Here is a 22,582-nt window from a genome sequence, read left to right as displayed (position 1 = left end):
GAAACTAAATCACAATCGGACAAGAATGATTCAGTTATCACCTATTAACTTCCAGACTGAAAGACACCAAAAGGACAACCAACCCCATGAGGTGCCCTGGAGCTGGTCACTCCTTTGCCCCATGGTTATTCTATCTTCACCCTCCAATCTTTCCAGCACACCCCTTCTAGCTGGTCCCCTCCCTGCAGGAGTATTTCTTTATAAAGAAAAGGAACCACATAGAATATCATGGCAAAATGGGGTTGGAAGCAGGAAACCAAATAAAGAAGACATGAAATGAGAAACCAGTCAAGAGGATCTTATCTCATACCTACTGCTAGATTTCTCCTTTTCCCCCATGGAGATGTATTAAACTCTTAACACAAAGTCTGCCTGGCCTGAAAGTAAGTGAGGGAAGGAAGACTCCTTTGGATTGGGCTTTGTAAAGAGAAGGAATTAAAGGAAAATAATGTAAGTTCCCTCCACCTTCATCAATCAACCTGTCTTCTTTCTCAATCTATGGAAATATAGGTTGTTTTCAGGTCCCTCTCAAGCCCCTTATCATACAGTTTTAATGCTTCTTTGCCTTTCCCCTGTTTTTAACAAAGAGAACAAACTCACAAAAGAGAGAATCCGAACAGGTCCGGTGTTTCTGATAGCCCAATGATAGTTTCCTGCTCCTTTTGAATTCTGAAATTCTTAACCTGTGGTGAGAGATGTTCAGATCTGGTCTGTGTAAAAGTTCTGGTCGTTCTTTCTTTCAAACTCATTATTTGATTTCTTTTGATATGTCAAAAATATGATTTTTGGAATCTTAAAAATTGTTTTTTTTTTCTTCCAAATGAAATGTTTAAATTTTAGATCTTGAGACTCTTTTATGCAGATCTAGACATTAGGAGGGATTTCTGTATCTTTGCATTGAATACTCAACGGTAGAAAATTTCCTAGATGTGGATGCGTGAAGAAGCTCCTTTCGTTTTAAGTTATAACAAGTCTTGTTTCTACTGTAGCAATTGAATTGATGGACGTGCATCAGATTTTGTGTACAAATAGAGCGATTTTTCTTAGAGATGTATCAATATGGGCAATTTCCATTTTCCATCATTATGTGTGGGTTGAACCTTTTTATCTTTTCTTTTCTTCCAAAACGTTTTATTTTTCCCCCTCCTTTTTCTTGTTTTAGATGTGCTGGGAGTCATATGTACCATATCCTTTAGAGTTGCTAGATGTTAAAAATTTCATATCTTAATTTGAGTTAACTTTTACAGTTTACTGTCTTGATCAAGGTGTGTCTCAATGATATTTCAGACGTTTCTTGTTCCACTTAGTAAGTGACGTTCCAGGAAACTGGTATTTTCTTCCTCACGAAGTTATAAATTGAGTGTTTGAGTGTTATTTTTCTAAATTTAAGTTTATTTGGATACTGAATCTTTTTCCCCCGTTTTAGATTCAGGAAACCTTTGATGATGTTTCGCCGAGTGAGACTAGATCGAGGATTCTTGTTTCTATACCTAAAGCAAATTTATTTCTTTTATTTTGAAGATGTTGTATTCCAATCTGAACATGTGCATCCTCATGCCTCATCCCCTCCCCCGAAACCATGCAGGAAACCAGATGTTTATTTCTCACAGATTTTTAACTTTGACAGTGCATTATTTTGTATTTGATAGCCATTTGGTCATCCATGATCTTGGGCTCCAACTAATTTTCCACTTACTCTGAACTAGAAGGTGAGAGAATCAGTATTCTCCAGAGATTTCGGACAGACAGTATGGTAGTGAAATATTAATTAGATGCTATATTTTGGAAGTTTTGGGCCTTCTTTATCTTTATCTAAAGTTTTAGTTCTAGTGATTTAGAGTTTTTAGAAGTGAAGTACTTATTCTTCCAACTTAAGATGCCAATTTGTTGAACTGCTCCATTACCATTTTCAGAGGTGCTTGCGTCCTACAATGTTTTAAAGTTCAAACATATAGAGAGTGGGATTCCGTATGAAGATGGATATATGGAGCTTCAACAAGAAAGCTCCAATCTTGGGGTGTTGTCTGCCACAAACTCAAGGAATCTTTCATCTTCTTCCTCAGCATTTGTCTCTGCAAGTCAGTCACCTTTCTTCTCCCCACGATCGCCGGTGCATGGCTCCGAACCAGTCCGACCCGACACCGCAAATGCCTCTAATGGTGTCGTTATAAATGATCATCTTGGTTCTAGCACTGTGACCAGACAACCAGAATCCTTATCTAATATCAACTTTGTAGCATCTGATGTTTCTCCGGCTCCAAGTTTCTGCACTTCCAGTAATTTTGGAACCCCAGGAAATGTTTATAACAACCCTGGTCTGGTTTCATCCTTCAATGGTATTTGCAATGGCAGTTCATCTAATTACAGTCAAGCAACCAGCAACGGTCACTTTGCTCGTAGAGAGAAGCAGAAGAGATTAGGAAGAATCCAGCCAAAATGTTCATTTACTCAGCCTTCAACTTCAGTTTGTTCAGCTAGTAGGCTTAGGAGTTGTGATGTGTACTTAGGATTTCACGGACAGAAACCTTCCTTGCTGAGGTTTGCCAATTGGCTTCGCGCAGAGTTGGAAATCCAGGGGATCAGTTGCTTTGCATCTGACAGAGCCCGGTGCAGGAGTTCGCGGAGCTATGATATGGTTGAAAGAATAATGAATGCTTCTACCTATGGAGTGGTGATCCTCACAAAGAAGTCATTTGGAAATCCTTACAGCATAGAGGAGCTTAGAAATTTCTTGGGCAGGAAAAATCTGGTTCCAATCTACTTTGACTTGAGCGCCGCCAATTGTCTTGCGAGAGACATAATAGAGAAGAGGGGGGAACTGTGGGAGAAAAATGGCGGTGAGTTGTGGATGCTGTATGGTGGCTTGGAAAGGGAATGGAGGGAAGCTGTCGATGGACTTTCCCGGGTGTTGGATTGGCAATTGGAGGCATATGATGGTAACTGGAGAGAATGCATACTGCAGGCTGTGGCTCTTTTGGCCATGAGATTGGGGAGGAGAAGTGTGGTGGATAGAATAAATCGGTGGAGAGAAAGGGTGGAGAAGGAGGAGCTCCCTTTTCCTCGGAATGAAATTTTTGTTGGCCGGAAGAAGGAACTCTCTGAGTTGGAGCTCATCTTGTTTGGCGATGTCAGAGGGGATGGAGAAAGAGAATACTTCGAACTCAAGACCAGGCACAGGAAAAGAACTTTGTTGATTGGAAGGGCTGAGAACAATTGTGAGGATAAAAATGCGAAGGATCAGCAATCAGAAAGCAGCATGAAAGGAAAAGAGCCAGTTCTGTGGAAGGAGTCTGAGAAGGAAATTGAGATGCAGAGGCTGGGCAGTCCGCATAGGCAATGCCGCCCTCTGAGGGGCAAAATTGGAGGGAAGCATGGCAGGAGGAAAAGATCAACAAAGATACTGTACGGGAAGGGCATTGCTTGTGTGTCAGGGGATTCAGGAATTGGTAAAACGGAATTGGTTTTGGAATATGCATACAGATTCTCCCAGAGATACAAGATGGTTTTGTGGGTGGGAGGGGAAACCAGATACATTCGGCAGAACTATCTAGCTCTGCGCACTTTCCTGGAAGTTGATCTCAGCATTGAGAGCCATTGTCCTGAAAAAGGAAGGATAAGGTGCTTTGAAGAGCATGAAGAAGAAGCGATTGGGAGAGTAAGGAAAGAGCTGATGCAAGATATACCATTCCTGGTTGTCATAGATAACTTGGAGAATGAGAAAGACTGGTGGGATCGAAAAGTTGTAATGGATCTCCTGCCACGATTTGGTGGAGAAACTCATTTCATAATAACCACACGTCTTCCTCGAGTGATGAACTTGGAGCCCATGAAGCTTTCGTACTTATCTGGCGTCGAGGCGATGTCTTTGATGAAGGGAGGTATGAAGGATTATCCAGTAATCGAAATTGATGCTCTCAGAGCCATCGAGGAGAGAATTGGCAGGCTCACATTAGGCCTTGGCATCGTAGGAGCTATCCTTTCTGAGCTGCCAATAACTCCGAGTCGGCTGCTCGACACTATAAATAGAATGCCTTCAGCGGATTTGGCATGGGGTGATAGAGAAGTTCTTATATTGAGACGGCACACAGTCCTTGTCCAGCTCTTAGATGTCTGTCTTTCGATATTCGACCATGCAGATGGACCAAGGAGCTTGGCAACCAGAATGGTTCAAGTAAGTGGCTGGTTTGCTCCTTCGGCAATTCCAATACCTCTCTTGGCTTTGGCTGCACATAAGGTTCCAGAGAAGCGTCATGGTGCTCCAGTCTGGAAGAAGTGCTTGCGTGCGCTAACCTGCAGCAGCTTTACAACATCTCATATCAAGAGATCTGAAGCTGAAGCATCGTCCATGTTGATGAGATTTGGGATTGCAAGGAGTAGCAGAAAACCGGATTGCGTCCATTTTCATGAGCTTGTCAAGCTGTATGCTCGCAAACAGGGGGCCACCCAAGTTGCTCATGCTATGTTTCAAGCAGTTTCCCTTAGAGGCTCCATCTCTCAATCTTCTGACCATCTATGGGCAGCTTGCTTCTTACTTTTTGGATTTGGGACTGATCCTGTTGTTGTGGAGCCGAGACCATCTGACTTGCTATATTTCATAAAACGTGTAGTGTTGCCTCTAGCCATACATACATTCATCACCTTCTCTCGCTGCAATGCAGCATTAGAACTTCTACGCCTCGCAACTGATGCATTGGAAATTGCTGCTGAGTCCTTGGTGTCAAGAGCTGAGAAATGGTTTGATAAATCACTCTGTTGCATTAGACCAGTTCAATCTGATCACACATATCTTTGGCAGGAACTGGCACTCTCGAGAGCAACTGTTCTAGAAACTAGGGCAAAACTAATGCTTAGGGGTGGCCAATATGACGTAGGGGATGACCTTGTTAGGAAAGCTATTTTTATTAGGACTTCAATATGTGGTGAGCATCATCCAGACACAGTAGCTGCTCGAGAAACACTTTGTAAGCTTGGAAGACTTCTCACAAACATTCAAGTTAGCTGATCTTGTGTAGTTCCTTCTCGTTCACTATATATTCTTTCATGTGATTTTACATTAGAATCACAGAAATGTCTCAGCTTCTAATAACAGGGAAATTGCCTGGAATACCTTTCCTTTTCCACTTTGCTCTAATTCTTATCTTTTTGTTTTGCTCTTGCACAAAGCATAGTTGATAATTTTTAAATTAGTTTCAAAGTTTGAGTTTCATAATCTTTTAAAGATCATGCATTGCTGTTAATCTTTTAAATATCATGTATTGCTCTTCTGTTGATGCCATCTGGTAGCTAATCCATCATGTGCAGATGATAACTGTCATTTTTTTTTGGTAGTTTCGTAGCTAATGATGGTATATTATGTACGCTTTAGGCCTACTAAATTTCACACAGGGGCCTCTAATAGCTATGATGGCACAGACTGTTACTTAATTTTACAAATAACCATATTCATCAGAATTTATATTCATCCCGTAGTTTATGATAGCTTATTATGTCCTCGAGGCTCTGATTTATACTAAATTCACAACCCCTGCAATTGTCTTGTGTTCCTTGCTTTTCCTCCAGCTTCATATTATGATGTTACATGAATTATGATGAATGCAGTTAAATATATATTAAATGAGGAGAATGTTACATCATAAGAGGATAAAAAAATAGAGTTCGACTACACACTTCAAGTTAACTCCTTATTAAAGGAGTCAACAATTTTAAAATCAATGATAGATTACCCAAAGTAAAGATCCAAACCATTAAATATGATCTAGACTAAAATCAAAATTCATATATTTTGGTGCTCTGTAACTTATGAATCAAGCGGTACAAAATTGAATAGCATCAATTGCACTAGTACGACATAATATATGGTTGGGTACATAAATTGAGAAGTTGCTTTATGTATCATGATTTTTGTATCTTAAAACATTAGTAGATTTAAATTTACTAGTTTTGATGATTAGATTATAATAAAATTCTATATCATGTTATTAAAACTATCCATCTTGACACCTATTGATGATTAGGTTAAAAACCACCAAAATACATAAACTTTGATTTATGGGCATTTTTAATAGTGTAGATCTTGTTCGATGGTTTGGATTTTGATTTATGGACATTCTATCTATAATGATACATCATTACTATCATCGTAAATCATTATTACTATGATGGAAAAAAGTTCTCGAGGCTTTTATTGCATCTTAGTATTATTTACATATTAGTTCACGTAGGTTAGTCTTAACTGCCTTAGGAGGAAGAATGTCATTCAGAAACCATATTTTTTTCACCATATTGTATGTTTCAATGGATTAACCAGTTGGCTAACATATTCATCTAGTTGTTTATACAAGTAAAAGAATGCTGGTATATCACTGCCCAAGCCTCTCAAATATTCAGTGGGTTATTCTATGGCTCGTTTGGTTCGCGGGAAGCATCTTCCCTCCTAGAAATATGATTCCTGAGAAACAAATTCTTAGAAAGAGAATGCCTAGGAAAGTACTTTTGGCATGTTTGGTTGACCATGGAAAAGTGACAAATTTTCTAAATGCTTATGCTTGGTTGGCCATCCATTTTCCTAGGAAAGTTATATATAATTTCTGTTATGCCCTTAATAAAAATTAGGTCTTTAATGCCTCTTTAATGCTTCTTTAATGCTGAAGGGCTTTTTTGGAAAAAAGTAAAAATGGAGTGATTCCCGCCTCATGGGAAAGTAACTTTCCCATGTTTCTCATGGAAAAGACTTTTCCATAAAATGTGGAAATCATATTCTCATGGGAATACAACTTTTTCGTCTCTCTTCTTTGAAAACTCCAACCAAACAAGAGGCATCTCATTACTTTTCCGTTGACCATACTTTTCCTCCTCCTTTTTCCGCGAACCAACAAGCCCTGAGGGACTGTTTGCATGGAAGTGGACTCAAAAGTCTTGCAAGTCATGAGCCACTTCTAGATGTTTGGCTGCAAGTGAAGAAACTGACACAACTTGTTTACATTATGTATCTCATTTTCACAAAGAAAATTTAGTTAAAAAGGTATGGAATCGAAGTCCTTTATGTCAATTGAAGTGTCGTTTTAGATTTCCATCATTGTGTTTGAAATATTGAGCTATAGTGCCATTTCCCTTTTGTTCACCATGTGGCGACGCGAAGGCATCTCAAAATCACTTGCAAATACTTTGTTGTCCAAATGATTGGTGTTCTATGCTCTGAAAATGGTTTTCATTTTGGGAATAGGATAGCCTTCAGCAATATTGAGCTATGCTAAGTAGTTTCGGTGAAAACATTGATGGATGCACTTCTGTTGTCTTACAATATGCATTTATTTTCTCTCAGCATATTACAACCTTTCTCCATAATAATAGAACAAAAATCATATGGGGCAGGCATCGGAGAAAGGCATATAGGGCAGGCTTTCTATTTTGCTACATTTTTCCTAGTGTCCATCTTAAAGAACAAACCTAAAAGCCAAAGACTCTTTTTACTAATGGAGTCGCCAGTCTCGTAATTTTTTAAAACACGCCATTCTCTTTCTTACTCATTTTTAGAATGTACTTTTTATTGGTATATACTCTATGGCCAGTTGATAGACATCAAGCAAATTAATCATCTAATAAGTTAATATACGCCTTTAGATAAATCGATTTTTAGAACATGTCGTTCACCAATATACAGTACATGGTTAGATGATACACATTTATTAAATTAGTTATTTGGTAATCCAATATACATCTCTAAATAAATTGATGCATAGTTTTTGGAACATTATATTCGCTAATATACAGTACATGGCTGGATGATACTCACTCATCAACTTCATGATACTGCAAGCCTCTTTGATCACATTCAACAGTGATTCAATATACCTCTCAAGGTAAATTGATACATAGTTTTCAGAACATACTTTTTATCAATACACGGTATATAGCTAGGTGATACACATTAAGCAAATTAGTCATCTAGTACGCCAATATACATATCCAAGTAAATTGATGCATAGTTTCCATAATACAATATTCATCAATACCAGTACACAATACACAACTTTCTAGCTTAGTCTAATTTACTAAGTGTGTATTATCTAGTTATGATTGTATACTAGCGAACACCATATTTTAGAAACTATATATCAATTTATCTAGAGGTGTGTATTGGCCTACTAGATGCTTAATTTACTCAGTGCATATCATCTAGCATTGTAGTGTGTACCGGTAAAAAGCACGTTCTAAAAACATGAAAAAAAGAGGATGGCACACTTTTTTTTTAATCACGAGATTGATGACTCCGCTAGAAAAACGAGTATTTGACTTTTATTTTTTTTCTTTTAAGATGGATACTAACAGAGACGTCGCAAAATAAAAATCCCACCCCATATTTCTTTCTATGATGTCTGCCCCATATGATTTTCATTCATAATAATTGCTCCATCCGGATTATAGTCTCCTTGTGTTGCACCAAAAAGCTACCACCCACCTGCGACCATCATGTAGCAAAAATGCCTAAAAGGCCTTAGAGAGAGAGAGAGAGAGAGAGAGAGAGAGAGTAGGAACGCATGCTTGCTAATTGCGTCATCATCTGTTTGGGTGCTTAGAAGAAAACGATTTTGCCAAAAAAATAACATAGCTTGCTGAGAGATTGTTCTGCAAGCCAATGATCTTCCCTGATGCTGCCATCTTCATATTGGCTGCTCTTCATGAACATTCTTTTGGCTGCTGCCATATCACCGAATTGGCATCTATGGGATTAATCCTTCTTGGCAATCAAAGTATCAAACTTTTGTCATTCTTGATGCCATGTCTTTAAGTTCCCGAAAATATGACCCTTTCACATGCAAAAAGGTGCTTGGTTATTGAGCTCATGATGTCTTATTTTTAAGTGTTCTTGGTTTTTTTTGGACATAGGCGTATCTGTATGTTTTCAATTATTTCTGGCTTGGTTCTCAAGTGGTATGGAACTGCTTTATTATGGCTCTTGGGGCACCAGCATATGCAAAAGCATAGTCTGAAATAGTAAACCAATCCATATTGTGGAAGCTCAATTCTACAAGCTACCAAATGTTTTTCCCTTTCAGCTTCTGATTGATCTTATTAAGTATCTTATTATATGTATTATTGATATATATCTAGCATCACATATGCTGAGATGCCACCAATTTTGTCACTAATACAAAGAATCAATGTTAGCAATATTGCAAGGACCCGTACGGGCGTATGTTTAGACCAACATTGATAATTCACCGAAAAAATCTTAGATACTTTTACAAGATTAAGGAACCTAAAAAATACCTTTCGGCTAGCCATTCAGATCCTGTATTGTTACAAATGGTATCAGAACGAACTCAGCCCATAGTCTATATAAACTAAGAGACACTACAGCATGGCTTCATAGAAGCTGACCATAAGCCGATCATAGTGCTTGTAATTAGATTTAAATAAATTTGAACCCTTAGCCCGTCAGGGCTTGAACGGAAAGGTATGTGAGAATCTATACAGGCGTCTGTTTAGTCCCACATCGGTTATTCGCTGAAGAGATTTTGAGTACTTATACAAGACTAAAAAACCCAAAAAACACTTCTAGCTAGCCATTTTGGGTGAGATCCTAGGCTGTTACAAGTATACTTTTAAAGGTGGTGATGAAGCTTGGAGAAAATGAAACATTTCTTGCATACTTTGACTGGTTGAACAGTTCAATCACCAAACATTTATAAATAACATTTAACATGAGTAAACTTATTTACAATGACACATGAAGCTGACAGAGAAATCAGTTTAATTTGTGAGAAACTGAAACATGTACAAGGGGATCAGGCAAGCTAAGGATCTGGATTACCAACCACTGCCTCGTCACTGGAGTCATATTCATCTTCGGTCAGCTCTTCATCACTTGATTTGTCTTCTGGTGGAGCACCGATGTCCTCAGGCTTCGCATACCTTTCACAATATTCTGGATAATGATGACAAGAAAACTGAGTAATAGCAAAACAAACACTTTGGATTCCACAACATATCACCACATGCTTCCCTACCAGTGGAGTAAGGAAGCATGTATTGATTGATGGATACATAAGTGCAATTAAATGTTTTCTCTATGGCAGAGAGATCTATTATGCTACAAATTGTCCAAGCACGACCCTTTACTATCAAACGAGTAAAAGAAGAATCTCAAGGGGCTGGGGAAAAAAACCCTATAAGGTAATTAAGGTTCAAAATCTTACAATACAAAATATTACAATACAGTAGAGCACAATGGCCTAGCTACTTCAAATATATAGATTGTTGACAACAAGTGTAATGTCTTTATGTATAAATGTCAAGATTCACCATTTCAATACCGGACTCTGTACTGATATCATTCTTTTACAATATCCGTACACGGTACGGTATGGTACGGTAAGGTTCAATATATAGTGTCTGTACAGTATAGTATCATATACCAGTTTGGTGCTAGAATGGTATAGTATGCTCGGTAAGATATGATACCAATCGGTATAGCAAACCTTGATAAAGATTTATCACATCCTTCTAGTGAGACCCTAATTCTAAAATATAATTGAAGAATGAGACAATGCCTATCCTTTGATGATGAATAGAAACAAGTCAATCCAAAGACGCCAAAAGAATTAAGAAAAACAACGAGAAGCACTGCAGAAGTCAACTATTCAAAAATCATATCCATAAGCCTTCCCAAGTGCCAGTTATTCAAGATGAAAAGAAAGCTGAATTTACTGGTATCCTCATCACTGGGAAGAAGAAATAAAAGTCCTGAGTATGACAAGGAAATTCCAGCTTTGCTCATGCCAAGTAGAAATTGCAATCTTTCCAAACTCTAGTCTAAATGCATCCTAATACCTAACAGCAGAAGCTTATCAACTGCTATTTTTGCAAGGTCGCACTTTGTTTGGTCATTTGGTAATACAAAGACAAGTACTTTCTTTGAGAAGAAGCTCTATTGGCTAACAAGGTCCCAAGAAGATCTGAGCATGAATTTTGCAGCAACATATCCAAGCAAAGGACTTTTTGCCCAACAAATGTCAACTTGGTTATCAAGACAAACAATGATTTCCACTCCATTATAATAGTTGAATGCTCTTTAGAAATGGAACTCACCAGCAATTATCAATGATTTTCATGTGAATGCATTAGTTATTAATCATTATCAAGATGTACTGAAAGACAACTTATAAAAGATTTTGCTGAAACCAACTTGTGTAATGTGTGACATATCGGGACATAAAATCTATTAAAAGCCAAATTCTCCAAGATGGATGGCTGATTGAGGCTGAAACTGAAATAGTCCTAGAAACCATCTCCCACAGGCATCCAAAGATCAGTTAAAGACCGACGGATGACCAAAAAAACCAAAATTGCAGCTAAAAGACAATCTTAAAGGTTACACACACCATTATAACATCCAGATATCCATTATCATATTGTTACAGTAACCAAATCTTAGCAAGTTTGAAGCCTATAAGTCTGATGATGTGATGGGTCCAATGCAATCCTTTAAAAGTTGGTCTAGAATCTCCAGGTGAGTTGGCACTGAGTTCGACGCAAAAAACACTGTATTTGGTTAGGATATAAGACATAAACTTACAGAATTTGATTACTCCCTACAAAAAGTAAGCCTACATAATTAACCTATGTTAAACATGATTTTTTGTGTTTTTGTTTACGCATGTAACACAGACAACAACACGATTCCCTTCTCTTCACTGCTACCTTTGAACATTTAAAGTGATGAGTGTCCTTCAACTCTGAGATATATAGCATAGATGTCACACATAACATAAACTTAATTAGAAGAACCAGTAGGAAGTTCAATTATGGTTGGCTGCAAGTAACCAAGGAGATTTTTTCAATGAAAGTGGTTACCTGGGATGCAATCTAATATGAGATCAACTTAATAGTCATTGACTTAAAATCTTCATTTTATGGCTGAAGAACCAATCTAGAAAAGCTGTCATGGTTAATATCAATTCTACCAAGGATCTGATACTTCTCATTTTAAGGGATTAAGAAAGAAGGAAAAGGACATAGAAGTGAACAATAAATTAAAACAGGAAGAGGTTGAAGTAGTGAAGGGGGGTTCGCCAACATGGTCCAAACACATCTAATGTTTGTAGTTTTGGCTACATCAGTCATAACCAAGGATTTATATGCTGGTGCCTATATGGCATGCCAGGCACCAGCAAATGTGCCACCCTGTGTGGAATACAAAAAGTTTTAAAAAATACAGTCATTCTATAAAAAAATATTCAATAATGATTTGCTCGGTGCTTGTCAAAGCATGCTGGGTGTCTGGTCTAGCACCGATCAGTAGAGGCCAACACTTGAAACCTCGGTTATGACCAAATGACCATTATAATCTCATTTTGGAGCCACCTACTTCTAAATTACACCACCACATCTAGAAAGTCCAAAACTGATGTCAAGGTCCAATTAAAACCCCCATTGCATTTCAAACATGAACACCTGAACCTGATTTAAAACATGATAAACATTATTGGAGCTTATAAATCTTCAGCAAATATAAGAGAAATTTATACCAACAGAATGATTAGGAAAGGAGGTCAAAATATTTCTAACAGTGCTGAATTTGTTTTGGTGTGCTAACAATTTCAGGTTTGAATGAGAAAATTTTGGAGATTCGAAGTCTAATGTGGTTCCTCTTGCAAACCATATTTACGGTAGACAAAATGTTTAAAAAACACAAGATATAAAATTCCACAGATCATCAACAATGTTCAGAAATCATATGAGCAGCTCGGAAATTAGAAATCTTGACTTAGGAGAAATAGATCATCAATAAAAGGGAAAAAATATGATTGACTTACAAGGTTCATTTCCTAGACTATTAAAGCTTAGAATGGCCTAAAAAGCAAAAAGTTGGGGAAGAAGTCAAGTTAATAAGCGTAGCCTGATGCAGCTTCTCTAAGAAACAAAGATGAAGGTACAAAGTGGGAAAAAAAGTTCCAAACAACTTGGACAAAAGCAGGAACCACATTGAGCATATCCTATGTGCTGATGGATCATGGTCTTTGGATCCCTCTCTGCTTCAGAATAAGTTACTTAACTTCTATCAAGATCTAATAGAATAGTAATTATCTGATTATTGAGGGTGAAGCATGGCCAATGTCACCCACCTCTTCAGACCCTTCATAGAATGAGATGTTAGTCAGACTCTTTACCAATCAAGAAAATAACTGTTTAGCTAGCATGAAAGTTGCAATGCTTATGGATTCCAAGAGGACTTTGATACAAAATATTGGAATACTGTCAGATTCAAACTCTGTAATGCAATAAGCTATTTCCATAAAATCAGTTTTCTTCAACCTCAGTGGAGCACAACTTACATGGAAGTTATTCCCAAGAGGGAAAGACCTTTCAAATCCAAGATTTTATATCTTATGTTACCAGGACCTTTAATCTAGCATGAAGTACCCGCACCTAACACTTGAAAATGGACATTGGTATGACACTTGGACATGACTATGTAAGAACAAATAATCAAGTACGGATCAGGTCCAACGCTGAGACATGCGCCTGCACCATAGACTCTAACCCCAGTCCATGTAACATAGTCCACATCTTATGTAATACGGGTCACAGAATTCTAGCCAAATTCATCATCCAACAAGCTGAAGTTGGTCATTGTCAAATTTCCTGGTTTAGAAAAGGAAGTCTCTATGGTTAGGAGGGATATTAGTAAGAGCAAACTGATAGCCCAACAAATTATTCCTAGTTTAAAATTGGAAACCGATATGGAAATAGCTTATGATAGAACTTGCTGGGACTTGGGAGGCTGTGGTTCAGGTTCTTAGCTGGATGAACCTTCTTGCTATACGGAAATAATGGATCTTTTAATGTAGTTCAACCAAATCCTTTGCCATTTTGATTAATGGTATCCCAACTAGATGGTTCAGCACTACAAGAGGTATCAACAGAGATGACTCACTATCACTATATCTTCTTATCTTGCACTTTTAAATTCTTACTAGGATTCTTAATGAAAGGATGTATCAAAACCACATTTCAAGTTTCCTACACAGCAGAAATCTCCATGTTTTCATTATCATGCTAACAATGTTATCATAGTTGCAAGGCGCCTATGCAGGCCAAGGTGTCTAGGCAAGGGGCACCTAGGCGTTAGTTTGTTAAAAGATGTAACTCTTTCTTTTATTTACTACGTCCTTGCTTTACATTATTTTCAATTCTGTGAAAATAACATAATTTATGTCATCATATCCCTCATCTCATCCACCCCTTTATCAACCATAGGGACACCTCTCTCTCACAACGTTATGGAAAGGAGCAAACACTCATAGCCAAGTGCCCAACTATCTGCCCATGCGCCTGCAACCAGAGGCCCTCTGGCAAACCTCTAGTAGCCACCTGAGGCTCAACAGCCTCCTGTACTTGGTAACTGTCTGATTGCTTAAAGTTCCCAAGGTCCATACTTCCATCTCCCTCTTTTTTTTTCTCATTTCCCATCTTTTTTCATTCTTATTCCTCTTCCTCTCTTTTGAAAGATCCATCTTTCTTCTTCTGCTTTTACATCTTCTTTCTCCGCTTCTCTAAAAAAATCCTTCATTTTTCTCATCTTGTCCCTCATGTCTTCTTCTTTCTCTTTAACTTTTTCCCTTCTTTTCTTTTCTTTCCTATTTTATTTCTTTTTTTATGTTCCCCTTATTGCAATCTTTATGATGATATGAAGTCTCAATGACCTTTGTGTGTGTGTGTGTTGTGTGAAGACTTATCAAATTTGTGCTTTCGAGGTTTAGCTTCTAACAACTTGCATTTGTCACTTGCCACACTTAAATTTGCGTTGGCGTATTGATATGTGATGCAACAAGCTTTGGTTTTGACTAATCCATGCTCCTATCATATTATAATGGTTTATTTGGTTACATATATTTATATATTGGGGAAAAAAAGTTACATGTGTTATTTTTGACTTTTATCTATTTCTTTGCATTATCTAAAAATGGACTTACTCTATCACTAAGTAATCCCCCTGGGTGCCAAGGCGGTGACTAGACAATTAGGGATCCCTGCCAACTAAGAATGGACTGGTTAAGGAGTCCAATGTCATACCAATCTCCATGTTAATGGACTAGTTTAGGAGTCCAATGTCATACAAATGTCCATGTTTAAGTGTTGGGTACAAGAACTTTAGGCTATGTTAAAGGGCCCAAGTAAGTTGGGAGTCTCAAACCATTTGGATTAGGTGGTCCAACTTGCAACTAGCCTGGTGCAATTCGAAAAAAGATGACCCCCACCATCCTTAATCTCCAATGGTGGAGTTTGGTATGGTATTTGCTCATTATGGAGACTACCTCCTTATTGTTGCTGATGCAATCCTTATAGCAAATCCTTTGGCTCCAGAGGCATGGGCAATTTAAAAACATAGAGGCCTATGAAAGTCGCATTTTCGCTTAAGAAAGATGGTGCCTTCATGAGGATATCTTTAGAAAACCAAAGATACCTTTAGTCAAGAAAAGGCCAACCACGCCGGTGATCCTTAGCTAGTCTTTTCAAATGATCAGCCACACTGGGACTAAGATAAGGCCTGGACTCCCACTAGGGGCAGTGGTGGTAAATCTTGGACAATGGGCAAAAGCCCAATCAAACAATATCGCATGAGTGAAGACAGGCAATGCCACTTACTAGACTTTGATAAAGGAATGGAATGCTACCAAACTGATACAGGAGAGGAAGATTTATTTCCAAAGGAATCGATATTCGTAGGCTGATTGCTTGCTTATCTATTTGATGGCTTTGCCTTCCTTTCACCCTTCTTCTCTTTAGCAGGGTAGGGATAGGACTCAACTACAGCTTGGTCCTTCATTTGATACAATATAGGCATAATTGCCTCCATATCTAGTTCAAGATCAACCTCCATTCTCAAATCAAAAAATTGATGGAGCTCAGTTGATGGACCAATGGCTCATGGAACCCAACAACCCAATTAACCTGGCAGGGCACTCAATGAAAGGGGGGTACACTAAGCAAGTATGAGAAATTGGCCATGCTCTGCTTTCTTAAAATAAAAGCAAAAACCGCTATGGGAGGTCGAACGAAGGAGGTATGGAAGTCTAGGCTCATCCCTAGGGAATATTGGATCAAACAACCGGGGAGTCTACTTTATTCCAAACACCTTTAGAAGATGAGGTTTGCCACATCTATTGTGAAGCAAAATCCACAAGGGATCGGGTTGTGAATCCGGCAATGGTCATGGCAAAAATTACAGATGAGTGGATGATTCTCTATAGGAGTTGCTTCGACTGTTAGCCAACAATCCTCGGCACCTTGTGCTAGCATATATTGTAGGATTGTACATGCCCTTCTTTACTTCCAAAGGAAAAAAGACAAGTGAAGAGGAGTGTGAGGAGTTATTTATGAAGTGAGAGGAAAGCCAAGGGAAATTTGGAATATCAATGTGCATGGTAACATGGAAAGCTAAGGACAAGGCAAATGAAAACAAATTGGAACAAGAATTTTCCATTTCTTTAGTCTCCAAGAAAATGTTCGGATTTAGTTGGGTGCACAATGATACTACAATAGAGAAGGGCTAGCAGGAGTCAGATAACAGTGGGCCAAACTGATGGTTGGTTTTTGTTCTCATGCTGCAAGCGAAAAGAGGGGAAAAGGCAGAAAAAGATATCATAGGTTCCCATTAATTAAATTGACAAACTAGAATACTTAAGATGAAATGTACAAGTGTTGAAATGAAACATGGATTACAAGAAACAAGAAGAATTTGCTAAATATACAAAGATAATAATAATTTTATTGAAGGTGACGAGGAGACATATTCGATGATAATTTTGCAAGCACTACAAATACTAAAATCTAGAAGGTGATTATAGTTAATAAGACAAAAATAATTTTAAAAAAAGAGTTCTAGAGTCAATTTGATTAGTCATTTGAAAATAATATTTTTGACAGAAATTAATATGCATGCATCAAAGAATGAGGGTTTAATTATAACAGAACAGATGAGTTATGGTACAAGAACATAAATATTTTTTATGAACAAATCAAGAATGTAGTATAATTTAAAAATGGGGAAAGGCCCCTATATTCTTTTCTACATGGAATTTCATATAACCATAATCATAGTCATAAAGCCCTGTCCTAACCATAAGAGGCCAGCTTTTTGAATCCTCATTCGCCAAGATTTTCTATTAAGGGATACCTTTGCAGTTATTACAAAATCCAAATACTTTCTACAAATTCCACCCACATTACCTTATGTTTCCGTTCTCTTCCCAAATCCATTGACAAGATCCAAGCACATCACCTTATTGGAGCTTCCCTTCAATATGTTATATATGCCTATATTATCCTAACCAAGTCATCATCATTGTGTCGCTCAAATCCTATAGCTCTTTTAATATATGTTCTTCATAAGTGATTCCAACCTATAGTAAGAGCAACAGTGATACAAATACTTCGGGAACCTAATCCTAATAAAACATGCCTGTCTTTTTTCTTAAAGGACCTAGGTAATATTAATAATGCTTTATTCATTACTATCATCTCTACCAGGGAGGTCACAAGGGCCAATTAGTCAACCATGCGACCAAAATGAAAGCTAAACAATATGAATAAGCATATTGAAAAGTATTAGAAGGGTAAGATGCAGTTGATCATGACATAGTCAAAATGGACCCAATTCATAAATGGTTAAAATTAGGAGTTCAAGCTTTACAAAATTGGATTCCAGTTTAATAGGTCAACTCCATATGGTTGGTAAAGGCTAGATGTTTGAGTTCAGCTGCAAATTAAGTTTCTTTGTGCCAAAACATAAAATTCTTGCATCTCCAAAAGAACATTCAAAGTGATTTTAGCAAAATGCAACATTGAAGTAGATAAAGAAACAAATCATTCATCATGATAGTTGTAGTCATAGGCAAACATAAGGAAAAAAAGATACAGAGGGCACATATGATGAGAAGTAAATTTGTCGAGAGGCATTATTCATGAATGCAAGAGTGTTGAGTCAAAGATATCCCTAGTCAAATTTTCTTCGATGTATGTCTTCAATTTTATTGAATCTTGAGACCTTGTTTTAACGAATTTGAAGAAACAGTCTGGAATTCAAACCCCTCTATCTTTCAAGATTTTGCTGCCCTGTATATGGCTTGCATGAAAAGTTCAATGAGATCACCTTTTCAACTATCAGACAAAACCTTGTTTCAAACCTTGGAATCTTGTTGGACACAAAAATATCATGTTTACAGAAGCTCAACAGACGCTGAAATAATGTTTTCTTTTTTCAATTAATGAAGATTTGAGTTTTGATTTCAGTTAGGGAATACCATATTAAGAATTAAGAATGAATTAGCAGGTCACTTATTGCCTTGGAAACCCAGCATCCTGCAACAAGAATGATTTTACATACCAGAGGGAAATCACAGGTGCAGTCCAGTGCCATTTGCATCAAACTAGACAAGAGACCCTTTGTGAGTTGGATAGATTTTGTCTTTGAATAAGAAATAATGTTCATTACAAAAATAACACTAAAAATAATATATATATATATATATATGCTACAAAATCCACACAAAAAAAAGGTCTCATCCATAAGCTTTTTTTCAGTTAAGGTTGACAAATGGGAGTGCATGGGGAGTTGATTTATCATAATAACTTCAAGGATTAAAATAATGTAACACACAAGGATTGCTGAACCAAGCCGTAGCGGCCGGTTTAGCCCGAACCGAGCCGACCCGGTCGCCGACCGTATCGGTTCTCTAATGAAAGACAGTTCTGGCCCCCTGATTGAATGTGGCCGGAACCAAACGGTTCTGTCCGGTTTGACTCAGTACCGAACCGTACCGGTCACCAACCGGTACGGGTCTCGGTACCGGTTCGACGAACCTTGGTAACACATAATAGAAGCTGTTCAAGAAAGCATGAACAGAGGAATGACAAGCTTCTTAGCTCCTTATGTACATTACAAATTAAATAAGTAATGAAGATAATGTTTCTTAAAAAATACAAAACCTACTTGCATATTAGGACAATGTAATGCATATTGTTATTTAATGACCATGTGCATCCCACAGTTTAGCCTAGAGGTGTAAAATAGCAAGCATTCACATGTAAGTTTATGTCATCATTGGTCTACCACAATTATTAGCAAAATTATTGAATTAAATATGCTAGAGAAGAAGCTATCACATAGAGATAAATCCAGGTTGACTTTATATATGTCACCTTTTACTTTTTGTTCATATGCAGGTCGATCACGCATCATTAATGCTGCAGCCTCCCCATTCAATGGATCAGAAGGATTAGGATACAACAGAAGTTGCGGAAGGAATACTTCAAAAACATTAACAAGATCTGGTAAGAAAGACACAGGATGATCAGTGAAACTCATGATGACCAGAAGTCGCTACTAACCATATACTGCCAACAAATATTGAATTCTAAGTCAACCATGGCATTAATGCATGATGGTGAGAAGAAGATGAGCTCTATTACCAAACATGGGACTCCAGGTCTGGTTGATGACATCCAAACAAACTGAACCAGACCTAAATTAGAGACAGAAAAAACAATTGTAAGATTCCAGCTGCAAAGTAATTTGTAAGTTTGATTTTCTATAATTTAGTATACCATAAACAATAAATAGTGAGGGTAGAAGAGTTTCTACCACAGCCATAATTTTAGCATCCAAAGACTCACATTTCATCAACATTTGGATGATAAATCTTATTAACAAAACCAATGGATGGAGATTTGTAAGGATAAGCATCAGGCAATTCCACCCGGATTCTCCACACGCCCCCTTGATAAAGACCTGACACATCCCAGAATTGAATCTCAGAAAGCTCTCTTAAACCACCAGTAATCACAACAGTAAGAATTCAGGACATCACAAACATCTCAGAGATCAAAGTGCTGCAAGACTAGATCATGCAATCAATAACCATGACAAAGAAATTTAAGAGCATCAGACGGCTACAAAGCGCTACAGTACGATTTCAAGACGCTCGTAAACACAGAAAACAGGAACCAATAAAAATAAAAACTTTACATCAAGTTCTAAACCACATTATCGCAGACAAAAAGAGAGCATATTTGAAGAAACACCGAAGACAGCAGAAATCTTCGGTTCATAAATCAATAAAAGAATAATCTTTAGGGAAGCAAAGAAAAGATTAAAAGAAAAATAAACAAATAAAACAAAAAGTTGGAGACAATTTTGCTCCGCTCTTTTCAACCACATCAAGCACTTAGATCAGAAGACAAAAAACAGCCGAGGACCAAAAAAAAAAAACTTTAAAAAAAAACCATGAGATAATTTTTCCACAATTCATAAAAAACAAGAAAACAGAATAAAAACACAGAAATAGTTCCGATGCTATACTCTCATTCGGGCCATGGAAATCGACATAGAATTCTTGCATCCCATCGTTCACCATCTCCACCTTGTAATCACTCATCATCCTATATCACACCAAAAAAAAATCCAAAAACAAAATCAAAAAAAGGGGAAGAAAGGAAAAAAAGAGAAATCCATCCATCAGCAGTAGGGTTCCGGAGATTCACAGTTTCATCAGGTCCATCTCGCGGCGCTTGCTCGGAGAAGACATCTTCGCTTCGTTTCTTCGAGATGGGGGCAAGAGATGGCTTCTTTCTTTATCTCTTCCGGGAGGCTCACGAGAGAAGAAGAGAGGAAGGAAGGAAAGATTGGATCTTTGGAATTCTTTTCCCCCTTATAAGGGACCGGGGATGATGAGAAAAAGGTACGGGAAATGGACAAAAACGATAAAAGGGCCGCTCTTTAGACTTTAGTTTTAAGAGGACATCTTTTTTTATTATTATAACGGCGGTGCACTTTATCAATAGGATTCCACACGCACGCTTTCTACCGGTCATCTCTTTTAGGTTCCCTTTGGCTTTCTTTCCCCACCTTTTTTTTTTAATATCTGATGCATCTTGCAATGAATTCATCCAAATAAAAACCCCTTGGCTTTCTTCTCTTCCTCCCCATGGGGCCCACTTTTTTATTCCCAATTGGCCCCTCTTGGGTCAAGAAAGGTTTAAATCATGATTCATGAGCCGTGTGAGGCGCGTGCATATTGTGGCTCTTAGGTGACATTATGGTGACATAGTGACGTTGGAGTGTTTTTTTCAAAAAAATAAAATTGTTATTTATAATAAATTTTTTTTTGGTAGAAAGGCCGCTAGCGTAAAAGCAACCAACTGAGTCAAAATATAATATATGGTATAAAAATAAAGTGCGACATCTAATAAGTTTAATATTACCATTCATATTGATTGAATTATGTATGTTAGCCGGATAATGTCATATAAGTTGGGATAAGTATTCATTTGTTTCAGACATCTTTCTAATGCTTCTTGCGACTTTAGATGTAGTCGGCAAGAGAGGATTTGGTTAGTTTTAAAATTTTAAAATTTAGCTGTTTGATATTTATTAATATATATTTATTTTAGTCATTTGGTGAGTAGGGAGGAGGGGAAGTTAACTGGTGTTTTTTTTCTCGTTTTTATTTTCCGAGGGGTGAAAAGTCAACCTGTACTTTTATCCCACATTATAATAATGAAGGATAAAGAGAGGTGCATTTGCCATTTAGGGTTCCCCTCTGCTTGCGGCACAAGAACCATCAAGATGTATGATTGAGCTTGGATCTGATTAAGCTGAACTTAAAATTAATTTCGAAATTGAACTTCAAAATCAGGTTTAATTTATTTAATATTATCTTGAGTTTTATTTGAATTTCAAATCAAGCTGAACATTAGTCCACTTGGTCAATTTGATAATTCTAATAAACTAGAAATTGATTCAAGATTAAATTAAGCTTGATTAGAAAGTTCAACGGAAGCTCAGCTAAACAACAAGCCTAGGTCATGAAAGGAAATATGAGTTTGAGATGTAATGGGAACAAAGTGATTACAAATCAGTTGGGCTACAAACAAGTTGTGTCGGATTAGGACATACTTGACCCTGACCTGATTTAACTTTATATTCGGTCTATATCTTGGATCCAAACCCAACCCATTAATTGATCAGATTAGATCAGATTGATGGAAAGGATTTTAGACCTGGTAGATCATTTGGATCAAGTTGGGGTCAAGTATGATCCAGACCCAATCAAAAACATTTGGATTTAGGTTTGGGTGAATTTGTAGTTTGAGTCAAATTTCTAGCTATTCTTTTACAGCCAAAATATAAGAATTGATAACTAAATATAAAACCTCTAAAAAAAGTAAATAAAACAGAAAAAGAGCCAATTTATGCTTGAAAATTTTAATTTAATTAAAGTAATTGATCATTTTTTAGTTTACAAAGTATGATTTTTAAAATATATATATTGATATATTTGGGCCATTATAAATAAGAATCCATCAAAATAAATAATGAAATATGAATGTTTAAATATAATTAGGTGGGAATGGTTGAAAGGAGATGTAGTTATTCTAATGAAAAAAGAAGAATTAGTTTAAATTAGATTTTATTTTATAAAATGGGAAAGATATTTAAAGTAAGAAAAAATTATATGGATATAAGATTAACATAATTTTTTGTTGACCTAAATTAGACCTAGATAATATACAGACC

At 37.1% G+C, this 22,582-nt stretch overlaps 2 protein-coding genes across 3 annotated transcripts; one reads left to right on the top strand and one right to left on the bottom strand.

Moving 5' to 3' along the window:
- The first annotated feature begins 206 nt into the window (after nucleotides 1-206).
- Nucleotides 207-5,123, top strand: LOC103710361 (uncharacterized). 2 transcript variants are annotated; one of them, XM_089923962.1, is made up of 3 exons: nucleotides 207-450; nucleotides 1,248-1,306; nucleotides 1,914-5,123. In XM_089923962.1, the coding sequence occupies exons 2-3, from the start codon at nucleotides 1,276-1,278 to the stop codon at nucleotides 5,000-5,002; spliced, it is 3,120 nt and encodes a 1,039-aa protein (XP_089780088.1). In that variant the 5' UTR covers nucleotides 207-450; nucleotides 1,248-1,275; the 3' UTR covers nucleotides 5,003-5,123. The 2 variants fall into 2 exon arrangements, with proteins under 2 accessions (XP_089780088.1, XP_008794267.4); XM_008796045.6 differs by lacking the exon at nucleotides 1,248-1,306.
- A 4,495-nt stretch (nucleotides 5,124-9,618) lies between these two features.
- On the bottom strand, nucleotides 9,619-20,752 carry LOC103710362 (ubiquitin-conjugating enzyme E2-23 kDa-like). Its single transcript, XM_008796046.5, has 6 exons — nucleotides 20,548-20,752; nucleotides 20,366-20,445; nucleotides 19,681-19,795; nucleotides 19,477-19,529; nucleotides 19,207-19,335; nucleotides 9,619-9,928 (listed from the first exon to the last, which is right to left on the bottom strand). The coding sequence occupies exons 1-6, from the start codon at nucleotides 20,589-20,591 to the stop codon at nucleotides 9,798-9,800; spliced, it is 552 nt and encodes a 183-aa protein (XP_008794268.1). The 5' UTR covers nucleotides 20,592-20,752; the 3' UTR covers nucleotides 9,619-9,797.
- Nucleotides 20,753-22,582: the final 1,830 nt, after the last annotated feature.

Source organism: Phoenix dactylifera, chromosome 6 (genome assembly GCF_051530095.1).
Source record: "Phoenix dactylifera cultivar Ajwa chromosome 6, Ajwa_hap1_PhDact_Kaust_v1.1, whole genome shotgun sequence".
Classification (NCBI taxonomy): Eukaryota; Viridiplantae; Streptophyta; class Magnoliopsida; order Arecales; family Arecaceae; genus Phoenix; species Phoenix dactylifera.
Note: the sequence above shows the minus strand (reverse complement) of the source record. Positions and strands in the feature narration are given on the sequence as shown.